Below are 13767 nucleotides of genomic sequence, written 5' to 3'. Positions count from 1 at the left end.
TTGACAAAGAAATCATATGAGGCGAGGGCAGTAACTATAATATTTACAATTTCTCCACCTTTCGGCACATCAAAGCGTTTCCACCCTGCCATTGCAAAAACCCTTGCCTTTGCACAACATCACTTGAGTGGGTACAATATGCTATGCAAATATCATGCAATTAATTGGCCATGGTAATGCAATACATATGTACATACTGCGAGATACTCGCATACATATTGTTATCTTTATTGCCCAATATGATACTCCTATTTTCATTAAAATTATGTTAACATTACGCAAACGCCTACTGTGTGGCTTAAGTGGCTGCGGTATTTAACGTTTCTGAAAAAAAAACAATATTTGCGTGCAGTAATTGTGATTAGTAATTAAATTGGGTGGCTCGCCCAACAAAGTAAACGGGCAAAAAAAAAAACAATGCAATTTAAATAAAACACCTGTCTGAACATATAGATATGTATGTAAATAAGTTTTTATGTATGTATGTATATGTGTGCCATTGAAGGCATTGCCAGCACATAAATTCAACAACGGTAAATGATATTACATAAATCAGCATGCAACATTGGAAAAAAGAACAATTACAAAAAGAACAACATTGGCGCACTGTGGGCTTGTCTAGTTGAGTGATGGAAAGCTGGGTTGGTTGATAAGTTCAATTTATTGTTGACAATGATTACTTAACAACAACAATGCAACTGTATGTGTATACGTATATGTAGTTTGCAATTGAGTTCTGTGTATTAATTAAAAATTGAGAACCACAAAAAAGATTGAGTTGAATTTTCAGGTAATCAAGCATGCAATTAAAATAATTGTATTGTAAATTGAAATTGCATTTTACTGTTCCAGGGTTCATAACGGTTATGATATTTTTAATAAAAATCAAAAATTAATCGTTGAACGTGGATTTATATTTTATGATTTTTTTTTCGAGCAAGTATAATGTTTATACTATGATTCAAAAAATAAAAGTCCAAAAATAACGATTATACTTGAATGAAAAGAGAAAAAAATTATACAGTAACGGTTAAATTTGGTCAAGAAAACTATATTATTATTATTATTATTATTATTTAGACTTAAAATTAATTTTAAGACTAAACCACAAAATACTCAAGAAAAATATAAATCCACGTTTAAAGATAAAATTTTTATATAATTTTTTCTCTGCTGAATAAGGCAAGAGTTCTTATTTTTGCAGAAAAATGGTGGTAATTGTTTTGATTTAATTTTAATTAGTTTTTGTTTTCATTTTAAATTTAGATTTCAGTTTAAATTAAATTTCCAATTATTTTTTTTAATCTTAATTATTGGTTCGATTTGAATTCTGTTTTGAATTTAAGAGTCAATGTGCAATGGAGTAAATAATTTTGCTAAATAAATTTTTAAAATTTATTTTGCCTAACTTCATTCCGATAATTATCAAATAAGCGCTTCAGGACATACTCGGCAAGTTTTCGTGCAATTACTCTATGTCAGATGCATTATTACATCGACATTTGTAGTACTGCAACAGTTTCAATGCTACAGGTGCGTGCAGTGAACTGCAACCAATGAGCCATAGGTATGCAGCAGCATAGTGAACAATAGCAACAGCAACAACAAAAACAACCACAATAACAAAACAAGAATGAGCGCAATTAAAAAAGCATAATTCGATAATTGTCAAAGTTGGGCGAGGAGTGTGCTCTCGTAACTTGGCAAGCGAGCGAGCGAGCGAGCGAGCGACTAACCCGAGCATTGATTAATGCTAATTACGGCAAATGCTTGCGATTTATTCCACGCATCGCACCACTCATGCACTTCATTTATTGCTACTACAATCTAGAGCTTTGTTGCACGCAATAGTTTTGCACTTTTGCACGCGGTTCAACCACAAGTGTGCGTGGCTTTACATACATGTATGGTGTTCTATATGTACATATGTATATATGCGCACCTTGCCTGCGTAATTAAGCGTTGCAAGCGTTTTAGTTGGCATTCGCTGACAAATCAGTTGAAAGATTTAGTCGCCGATATTCGCTTAAATGCTATACGCTTAAAAGTTTCGATGTCACGCATGCGCCGCTACTCGTTTTTGCGCTCCCATTCACAGAAAATGTATTTTTTTTTGGTTTTTTTTTTTGTTGCATTTGCCATATTTTGGCTCTTGCTCTGCTTATTTTTTTTACAACTCGTTGAACGCATTTTAAGAAACATTTTAATGCTTCTAATTTTATTCATTTATTTTCAGTTAATTGTCTTAATTTTTGCCATTATGCTTAGCCGGTTTGACAAGTCTGAAAAGTAAATGCCAATGTCTTAGAAGTATGTGGCTTAGGCCTAAATATGAGTTCATTACTCGTTTATTAAGTGTGCTTTAAAGTCAAATGCACAGTGGTGACGTGCATTCTAAATGATGGGATTGTAAAAAAAAAAAATTAAACTAAAATTTGTAAATGAAATTAAGCTTTGTATGTGTATGCATTTAATTCAACTGCTAGTACTGAACATTTTTCGCACATCATTTCCCTCAAATGATTTTTTCTACCAATTAAAAGTTAACAGTTTGAAGGAAGAATTCTGCAAGAAATTAGAAAAGTACTTTGATATTTATGAAAAAATATATACATTTGTTTGTTATTTGGGCTGCAAATGATAAAATTTTTAGTAAAATGGAATGAGTATAACACGCTTCAGACTGATCTTGAATTGGGAGACCGATGAGACCTAAATTTGTAAATATGAATGTCAAGATCCATTTCGAGGTTTCTGCCTCGACAGAAAATCACAAAAACTTGTAGATATGTTAAAACTTGATATAAAAGTACATACCTCCTATTTATACTAGGTATCACAACAGTTCTATTCTAGCTTCTATATTGTGGCAGAAATGAAGTTTTATTCCAGATTGGCACTGTTCAGTTTTCCTATCAACGCAGCGAGGCAGGCATTAGAAGAAAAGGTAACATAAATATGAATATGTAATTTAGGGCGCCTCCCAAAAAAGCGAATGCTTTTCCACCAGAATTATACAATTTATTACACCTTGCGACAGGGGCCAAATATAGTATAACTGCGTTTTTTGTTTTTCTCTCTAACGTCAGGCTTTTTTAAGGACTTTGAAACTTCACAGATATGATTTATTCGAATAATTCTTAAATATAAATCAGTTCAATGTAGAATAACAATTTGTGTATGAAAGAGAAAATTCTGTACAATTGAAAAAGACTATTTTTTTTAGGACGAAAAGGTATCGCAAATGTCATTTAAAAATTTTTTCCTTGAATACATATGTACCTAAAAAATTGGAATATTTTTTTATTGTAAACGTTTTTTTCTCTCACTTGCACTGCATTTTTTAAATATTTTTTTGAATTAATCAGATTTTTGGAATTTTTGGAGGTCTTTTTAAAAAATTCTGACGTGAGAGAGAAAAACTAAACACGCAGTTTTACTATATTACTATTTAGTTTCATGAGCTAATAGATTTTTTCGTATGTTTTGAATTTTTTTGGCTTTTGTGGCCAACAAATTTCGGAAAGAATATTAAGGTTTACCGTTTTGAAAATACCATCTAAAAAATCTCATTATTTTAATTTCGTTGATGAAATTTTAAGCATTTTTATTCGTACCTTCTAAACTTAAACTTTTCTATTATCTGAGGGGATTTTATATATACAAAAAAAAAACATTTGGTTTTAGGTTTTTTCAAATCGTTTCAGCTCATATACATCTCAGTATTTTTCTGAAATCTTTTGATTATTCATATACTTTTCTGTTTTTTTTGTAGGATTAACTTTTTTACCACCTCATGACTATCAAACTATTTAAGTACGCCAGTTATTTGCTGTATTTGTATGACTATAAGATTGATGTTATATTGTTTTAATTTGTATCTGATAGTGGATTGCATCAAGTCATTGCATTTACTAACAACTCGCCGCTTTTATAACCTACCCTAATCTGCCGCATTAAAACTTATTTAATTGCCAATATTTTCCAATTTGTTTGTCAGCGATTTAAATGGAGATGAGCAATTGAAAAGCGTGAGGAGTACTTAACTTGAATCACTTGGCTGACCTCGTCAATGACCTTAGCTGCGTTTGATAAACAACTGCTACTTTAGCTTGTTTTAGAATGAAGTTTGGAGCAGATTTCGCAAAAAGTGGATCGACTTGAAAAGTTAGTTAAAAACATTATAACTTAATTGGAAATTGAGATAATAGAATATCGGCTTAGAATGATTCATAACAAATTGTGGCATGCGTTAGTGTAAATACAACACATAGGTGTATTTGTACCTATACAAACAAACAAACATACATACATACACTCATCGGCATGTAAATTCTCTTATGTATGTATGTAAATAAATATTTTTTGGTCACACTTACCAGCGCCATTGTGGCAACCACCAAACCGAAGCAGAAGGCAATTTGCGGCACCGATGGCGTATACGTTCCCCAGCCAGTGCAACTGCCAACACCGATGGCAACCAGAAAGAAGGTACCTAAAAATTCGCCAATCAGCGCACGCCATATACGTTTGTGTGTGACATCGCTGACGCCAATGATTTTGGGAATATCTGCAAATGAAAAGCAATGAAGTATTTGTGAAATTGGCTAGCAAAATACAGGTAGATAGATATGGGAGAGTAAAAAAATATAAACCAAAAAAAATCTATAAGCCCATTCTAACTATTACACAAAAAAAAAAAAAATTTGGGAGTGCCCTAAACCACTTTGTGCCTCTATTTGTAGTTAATTAAACTCATAAAGCATTGACATTGAGTCTTATCAAAATTTGTTTTCGTTGACGCTTCTTTGTTTTAAGGAGCATCCAAATAATAAACCACAAAGAATTCTTTTGTTGGCGGAGTAACAAAAAAAATAAATAAATAAAATAAAACCAAAGCAAAAGTTATTAGACCTGTAAAAGCATTTTGATGTTCAGGCAGTAAAATTTTAAATTGCCGTTGGGCAAATCAATCAACATAGTAAAAATATCCGTTTAAAACAGTGAGTGTCATTCAAAAGATAGCAATCAATTGGTTTACGCATACTCATATTCATACGAGTACTATTTCTATGCATATTTGTTTTTTACCATTCACTAAATAAGTGGCTAAATACCACACAATTTTTTATTTCTGCGTTTATTTACATATATTTTTTGTTTGTTTTTTGCTATCACCCGCAGAGTGTGTAAGTGATTTGTATGATTGACAAGCGTGGTGTTGACTTTATCGCAAATGTGTGTAAATCATTGTATGTATGTATGTAAGTAGGTACGCATGGCAAGCTCGCTGCAGCCACATTCGTTGTTTACTGTAATTTATGAATGATGATAAACTTTGCCTTTGGCATGTAAAATTAATATTATTTACTAGTCACATAGTATTTTTATTCATTTAAAAGGAAATAATGGAAATAATGAAATGAACCTTTCGTGCTCGATATGTAATCCGTTTTTTTTTTTTTTTTTTTTTTTGTATGGAACGACCAGAGTATGAGGACATCTGGTGAAGCTTTCCTCCAAAAAGGGTAAATTTACACGACATAAAGATATATATTTTTAGACAAATCTAACTTGTCTCCAGAAACTTTCCTATCCGCCCATCTGTATTTTTCCAAAGACCTTGTGCCGATTTTGTTTCTACCGAAAAATACAACCTTCTCTTTGCCTTTGCGCACATACACTAAGAAGATGGCGATGAGAAGGCAACATTTTTTGTAGAAACGAAAACGCCATTACATAAATTCAAAAAGTTACTCATACGCGAGGGCAGGCTAGGCACCAATGCAAAGGTAATTCGTTTAAAATATGTATGAGTCAGTGTTTAACCAAATTTTTATCTATTCAGCTAAAAAGCTATTATGGACAAGTTCAATAAAAGCACCTGAAATTTTTGAGTATCAGTGTGTCGAAATACAACCTTTTGTAGTACACACTTGAATAACTTAAAAAAATCTTAGGTGATGTTTTCATTACCGCTTCAATATTTAGTTTTAAAAATAATTTTTTTTATGTACAATTACTGATACTCAGTTTAAAAGGAAATGTGCATTAGTTTAGCACTGTGCAACAAATTTCAAAAAATTGGAAGAGATGGGAATCGGAACAAAAGCATTTGATTTAGCTGGTCAAATCATGAAAAAGTACCAAAGGATTTGAAAAATTTTCACTGTAAGTTTTCTATTGACAATGAGTGAAAATATTGTGAATATTAATGCTCTGCAGTAGTTAGTTAATGCTGTAGTTATAGAAAAATTCTCATACCACGACTTATCTCTGATTATTTTGAAATTCAAAAATTTCATAACAATTAACTTTTTTTTCATAGAAAAATTTAAAGTACGCAGTTTTGTAGCCCAATAAATTCTAATAATAATGTGGAAGTTTCAAGAGGCTAGGAATTCGCGTTGACTTTTAATAATTTTTCTTACCGACGGTGTTATTATTTTCATCCATAACTACAAAACCAATTATCGAACATAGTAACTTTGTATTGAAAAAATGCGTGACAGTATCAAAAAAAAAAATTAAAAATTAAAAATAAACGGTATTTTTAGACACTTCGTACTTGAAAATTTTCGCTGTGCAATTTGTTTACTTTTTATAAATTTTGTACGAATATAAAAATTTGGATTTATGTAAATGGCCCAATTAGATGGCCGTATCGTTTTGTCTCGGTGTGTACAACAGGTACAAATAGTAACATTAATTCCTTTATTTTATTGAAAAACTGTTTCCAAAAATACTGTACTGTAAACAATGGTTTTGTTTTTTTAATGGAGTTACTGTGAAACGGATTTTTTCGCAGTAATATAATCTGCCTTATCCTGAGTTTCGCCTGTAAAAAAATTCACCCGAAAATTTGTCATCCGCCCATAGTAAAACCATGGAAACCAAAAGTGAAAAGTGAACCGTTTCGGGGAAAATGAAACTCATGATAAGGCTGAATATACCATTGAAAAGTATGCAAAAAATTTGGAACTAACTTTAGTGTCCACCTTATTTGATTATGAGTACGCCGCCACTAGTATTCTTTCTTCTTAAGCATTTGAAGGAAATTTTGAAAACCAAAGTTTTGAGAAATCAAAGCTGTGCAGTAAAATTTTTGGTCAAATTTGCCATAAAACTGTTTATCTTAGGCATCGTAATATTTTATTTTTATTTCTAGCGGCGCTACGTTTATCAGAGACACGTTATCTTGGATTAGGCATGCTCATAATCATAAATCAATTTAATAATTTAGAAGTACATAAGTGTTTTTTGTTTATAGGATTTACCATCCTATCGCGGTATTTAGAGAGCAAACATTCAGATTGCCTACATTATAACTGCAAGATCAAATGTTAACACTATCTAATCTTTAAATTGGGTTGAGATAAGAAAATTTAAATACAAAATATTTGAAGAAGAAATGAGCAATGAAATGAGAATATTTAGATGCAAGTTTTCGTACTTTTTAAGTTGAATTATGTAATTCTATATCAAATGTACCCGCACATGCAACTTTGTGAATAATTTGGTAGTAGAATGCACAGCTGTCGTGTGTTGAAGATACCATTAATTGAACTGTCAAATTAAGCTTGTAATCATTCTTAAGCCGAGCCTTGTTAGGTGAAGAAGTTCTTTAGTTCTCCTTGTCGTTATTTCCAGCAGGAAGGATTTAGTCTGTCTGCTATTCACCTTATTTGCTCATTAGTGCTTCCTCCTTCATCCACACATAGTAATTTGGGCAAACGGAGGTCCATATAAGGTCAATGAATCCCCATTCCGAGATAATTTGCCCTTTCGTTGTCCGGATGATATGAGTGTCGAGAGCTAAAGGCAATGCCACACCAGCTTCGTGTGCTTTTACGGCGAGTGTATGCAGATTTCCTTGTTGGCCGCCCTCTATCCAGTATCCACTGGCTCATACATAGCTCGGATTCATGTACAGGGTTAATTTGCCCCATACTAATGGATAGAAGCCCTTTAGGTCGTAAACAATAGACCCCAGACTCATCAGTATACCAGATGTGGCTATTTTTCGGGGGTTTTAGTTCTACGTAAATGGCACAAATTAAATAGACATAAGCTCGACCAAGGATATAAACAAAAATTAAAAGCGGTTTAAAAAGCATTTAACTCTTACAAAATACGTATCTTGTATGCAGATATTTTTACTTTGGAGTTAGCGGATATAAATGCATTTGAAAGTTTTTGTAGGACATCGAAGGCATATATTGAATAAAATTATCACAAATTTCAAAAATAATTTATAATACACATACAGTGCCGGACTAAAGTATTCGCACAGAGAATTTTTCGCAATGCATGCAAAGTTTTTTATTATAATTGCTTTTCGCCAATTTTTTATTAAAATATATTTCTTACTATACTAAAACACATAAAAATAACATCCCTAAACTGTGTGCAAAACTCACGAAATTTCAATAAATTTGCGTGCTAATTTGCTACTTTCAAATCAGATTTTTTAGAAAAATTCTAAATTGCAGTTGTTTAGCCCTACAACAAAGTGCAAATTTGTTGCACATTTTCTTTATAAAAAAATAATTTTCGAACATACTTTGTACTGAAGAACCTGCGTGAATAGAAAGTTGCTGATTAGTATGCAAATTTATTAATTTTTCCTGAGTTTTTCACAAAGTTTATAGATTTTATTTTTATGGGATTTTGTGTAGAAAGAACTATGTTTTTATAAAAAATTATCGAAAATAAATTAGAATAAAATACTTAATTTAAATTGCGAAAAACTCACTGTGTCAATACTTTTGTTCGGCACTGTACTATGTTTGTATGCATTAAATCCACCTCAGATTAACTGTTTCCGATAATATTAGATTGCACTGCTACTGGCATCTAAATATTGCAAAAATATTAATTCTCTGGGTAGCCACTACTTGGCTTCGCAAAGAGACCATTAAAATCCATAGCGTTACGAGGTAAACTACGAATAATTGAACAGCTAATCACCGAGCGCCGGGAGTTATGTTGAAAATTAGTTAACGTTTAGGTCTAAAGGTTAGATGAGTATCCTTAATGATTATTTTCAACCCATGGAATAAACTTAAATTTCAAAGGAAAATACTTTCTCTACTAAATGCTCCACTCGCTTTTCCAATTCTATTTTTTCTGGTATAGCTTTTATGAATCACATAAATCTAATTTTTAACCCTGACCACTACGTCCATTAGTAAACCACCAATTTTTGGTATGAATATCTTATATTCCCTCTTAAGTTACTTTCACTTTTTGAAATGACTTATATTTCAGCAGCTTCTCATCACTTTTTAACAAAAAAAATCACAAAAAAAAACCATATATATTTTTACCCTCAGAAAGGCGATCCGTTGAGTAGGTCATTTCTGTGGTTTCTTGGAATGTTCGCTTTTGACGTTGTTCGAAGGAGATTTGCACTTGTGTCGATGTGTCTACCGGAGCGGGAGGAGACTGTTGAACCGCCGACGCCATACAACTAAAAACTCGGCGATCACTCAGCTAAGCACTGGAGCAGGAATTTCGCTTAGCAATTTTTATTTTTTGTTGCATACGAATTTGATGCTTTACCCGATTGTGCGAATGGGGATGGCGCGGCGAATGAGCTGTTAACGAAATTAAAACGAGTTAACGATGCCGACACCGACGTTGAAGTGCTAACTGATCGCTTTTGGCGAGCGTTATGACTTTTCTACTTGAAGCGATACGCTTTTCGTTCGACGTTGCAATAATTTCACTCGGCAAGCGCTGCGCTGCTGCTATTAGTGACTTTATTTATGCGAGTATTGATACTGATGATGAGTTTTATTTTTTATTTTTTTTTTTTTTTTGTATTTTTATTGTTTTACGCGCATTATCTGTAAGTAGCTATGTACCTTGTTCTGGCAATGAGCACCAATCGACATAAACACGAGTGTTACGCGCGCTAAATAGCAAAGATAAAAATCAAACAATCGACAAGAATATTAACAGAATATATATTTGATTGTTAATTAATTGCAATAATTGTCAACTAAACGGCAAAAGTAAATCACACTGTGCAGATATGTTAGCGGCGACGCGTATAATTGATATAATTTATAAATACGCAATAGGGGTATTCTCTGAGTCTTGCAAAGCCCTTGCATGGTGCACAGATTGCACGGATTGCACGGTAAAAACCGGTTTTCGTATGGGACAGCTTTGCAAACCGTGCAATCCGTGCACCGTGCAAGGGCTTTGCAAGACTCAGAGAATACCCCTAATGTGTAATTAAATAGCAAATAATGCAAAGTATTTCACGCTAAGCGCTTGCGTTGTGCTTATTACTTCTTTTTTTTGTTTTTTTGTTGGCTAATTTGTGTATCTACTTTTTCAAACTGCTGTGCTTCGCGATCGGTGGCGGCAGGTGCGTTTGCTCGACGTTTGAGTTTTGAACTAAAGCGTTTGGTCTGATTGCAATTGCTTTTTTCTTTTTTTTTTCGGCGGGGTTGGCTCATTTCAGCTGTTAAAATTTCATTGCTTTGGCTGTGACTCTGCCAAATATTGAGGACACACCCGAGTTCTTGCGATTGCTGACGTATTCTCAACAAGTGCTGATAAAAGCAGCAAAACAGGAACGGTATAAAAACTTTGTGAAAATCTGTGTAAACACCAGCAGCAGCAAAAATAAAACAAAAAAAAAAAATGTTAGAACGTCTGGACATGAACAAGTATTGTTAACACACATACTCATATGAGTATATGCATGTACATATCAGTTATGATAACAGTGTAACGCATGCCTAAGGGCGCGTTCTTACATACGAGGCCATGAGAGCCAGAGGAGCCTATCTAAAAAAAATCTGTTTGAGTAATAAGAGAAAGAATCTATAGATAATAAATACAGTATTTTACTCTTTGAAGGCCTCGTATGCAGTGTTGCCGTTTTAGCCCTTTGGTGGCTAGATTTAGCACACACTTTTTTTGGCCATATAAATTTAAAATTGCTACTGGCCCATATTTAGCCCTTTGACAAATGTATTCATCCTTGACAGGAAAAAGTTTTATACACTTAATTTGATCTGATTTTTTTCATTTATGTAAGACATGAATTTTTAGACTAAGAAAGATATACATATATGTATATATATGTGTGTATATGTATTGTAGATTTTTGGTTGGAGCTCATTATTTTTCTATACTACTTATTGCAAATGTTTGTGTGTATACTCATATATGTATACATATAATAAAAAAATTTTAGCTACCATTTTTAGCCACAACGATTTTTTTTGGGTCATATTAGCCCCCTTTTTTAAAAGGAATTTGGCTACCACTAAAAATGATTCGCGGCAACACTGCTCATATTTATGCACATTAGGCATATGACTTTTTTCTAAAAAAAAAAAGAAATGACTAAGGAATGATGAAACCCCAACAAAGATTACGTGTTCGTCAAAACCTGGTACAAAAAGTTCCCGCAGGGGACCCCGAAAGCAATGTATACTGATCGGTTATGTTCTTCATAATAAAAAGCATAATTTAACCGTTTAAACTGGATTTATAATTTTCCGATCAAAATTAAACGTTACTTTTAGATCTTTTTTGATAAAAACCAGTCGTTATTTTTAGATTTAATTTTTTAGATTATAAAGGATTTTAAACATTCATAAAATGCAGCCCTCATTATAACTATAAAAAAATTATGGAAAAAATAAAACCCTAAATTAACGATTATTTTTTGACAGAAAAAATAATAAAAAATAACGATTTTCAGTAATCTTAAAATAAAAATCTTGATATTTAATGGAAATTTTCGGTTCTTGGTTTTTAATACGTTGACTTGAAACTTTCAGTATACAGATGTACATATAAATGTGGGTGAAAAATTCTAAGTCAACGGAATAACCTCATATGCCTAATGTAAGTAGGGTTGGTGTCGAATGGTGAAGGGTAGGAAAATTGATATGCGGAGTAAAAAGAGAAGTGTTGTCTTATCAATCCCCACTCCTTCTTGCAGCTGAGTAGTTGACATGTCGAAACCGGAAAGCGAAAATATTTTAACTTACTCATATCAAAAAACGAAAAGTTGCTTGCCAAAAATGGTAAAATGTAAAAAGTGAAATCAAATGTGAAAAAGACTTATAGTAAAAAATAGTAAATAGATAAAGCATGAATCACTGGCCAGAAAGAAGGCCCAAGTAACCAACTAGATTTGAGTACCGAGAGATACTTTTCTAATATAACTTTTGATAAGTATTAATCAATTATCCGTACTACATATGTAATGAAAATGTGCTTTTGCTTTTACCATTTCATTTTTTTATACCATTTATCACACTCTGCTCGCAGCATATCAAAAACTATCAACAAATATTAAATAAGCGCCATACTACCGTTAAATAAATAGCGTGTCAAGCTATCGAGATAATTGTGTATTAATCAAGCATTGTGTCAAAACAAGTTGTGAAATAGATTCATACATATAGATATGTATGTAGATAAGATATGGTTGTGTTAAATGATGGACTGCCATGAAAATTAGTAATTTCGCTTAACTTGAAGTTCAAGTTTACTACATCAATTACTTCTGTCCCTTGAAGGAATCGTACAATCTAAAGATCGAGGCAGAGATAAAACAGTATTTATGAAATTAAGCAATGAGAGCGTTCCAGAAATTTAACAGCGATTTTTGGAGGTATTTGCAAATATTTAATTTTTCTGAAATATTTTGGCGCAAATCTCAAAATATAATACATTTTATATTTCCAGTGGAAAAATTGCAACTTTTTTTGGTGTAGATTTGTATAAAACGTGGGAGTATTAAGGATTTCAGCCTTTTTATTGAAATCGGTAATTAAGGACACCACTTTTAAAGGTAAACATTCTAGAGATGAAATGGCTTTCCTTCGATTGTTCGTTACCTCAAATTTTTGGTTGCGGTCTTAATCCAAGAAACGGAAAAAAATTCTAAATTATCTGCCGGCTTGATCGCATTTTGTTTCTTCTGTTACTTCATTATGAAAATACACCTTCTTTCATTAAAAATTCCATCACAATATCGACAGTAGAATAGGCTTGTTTCTTAATTTTTGCTTTCCTGAAACCTCCTGACCTTTTGTATAAAAAAAAACTTTTTTTTTCGTTTTAGGACTTGTTAAAATCCAAATTCAAATTAACCCAAATTTAACTCTGCTCCACTTTCGAGTTACAAGATATCATGCACATACATATGTATGTATGTATGTATGTAATTAATTGCACAAATTAAACCATATATATCGGTTATCAAGATTTTATCAACACACAACAGTACAAACGCCCACAACAGCGAATGACGAAAGTAAATTATTGCAAAAAAATTTATTTAAATGTAATTCAAATGTTAACTGACGGACGTCAGTACAATAAAAAAAGATATATATTTGCATGTATGTACATTAGGGTGGTCCAAAAAAAAAGTAAAGTCGGAAATTTAATGCTCTCACCCCCTAGGATTGTTCTATACCGAAAAAAATATACCCCTGTTTTTTTATTTTAAAATCAAAATATATTTAGAGGTCGCTCAAAGCGCTCAAAGTTTCCCATGTATTTTGTATGGGCAAAAAAAGACTTTTCGTAGAAATGGCATAGAATCCATGAAAATCAAAATTTTTCAATCTGAAAACTCTGCTTCTCTTCAGAAGACTTCAGAGAATGATGCCCAATTGTTTATTTAAACATTTTTTAATTATAACTATTTTTTAAGGGTCTCCGAAAAATCCCCAAAAAAATCAAATACTCAAAAAGAAATATGCAAAAGAAAAAAACAAA

The 13767-nt window shown here is 32.3% G+C and overlaps 1 protein-coding gene across 1 annotated transcript; it reads right to left on the bottom strand.

Annotated features, from left to right (window-relative positions):
- Window positions 1–4379: 4379 nt before the first annotated feature.
- LOC108375810 (aquaporin AQPAn.G-like) lies at window positions 4380–9644 on the bottom strand (the record flags this gene model as incomplete). Its single annotated transcript, XM_017631956.1, has 2 exons — window positions 9330–9644; window positions 4380–4570 (listed from the first exon to the last, which is right to left on the bottom strand). Coding segments are annotated over exons 1-2 (330 nt in total), but the record flags the coding sequence as incomplete, so codon positions are not given.
- Window positions 9645–13767: the final 4123 nt, after the last annotated feature.

The sequence above is a fragment of the Rhagoletis zephyria genome, unplaced genomic scaffold (genome assembly GCF_001687245.7).
Source record: "Rhagoletis zephyria isolate East Lansing unplaced genomic scaffold, Rhagoletis_zephyria_1.1 Rzeph_scaffold_09462, whole genome shotgun sequence".
Taxonomy (NCBI): domain Eukaryota; kingdom Metazoa; phylum Arthropoda; class Insecta; order Diptera; family Tephritidae; genus Rhagoletis; species Rhagoletis zephyria.
Note: the sequence above shows the minus strand (reverse complement) of the source record. Positions and strands in the feature narration are given on the sequence as shown.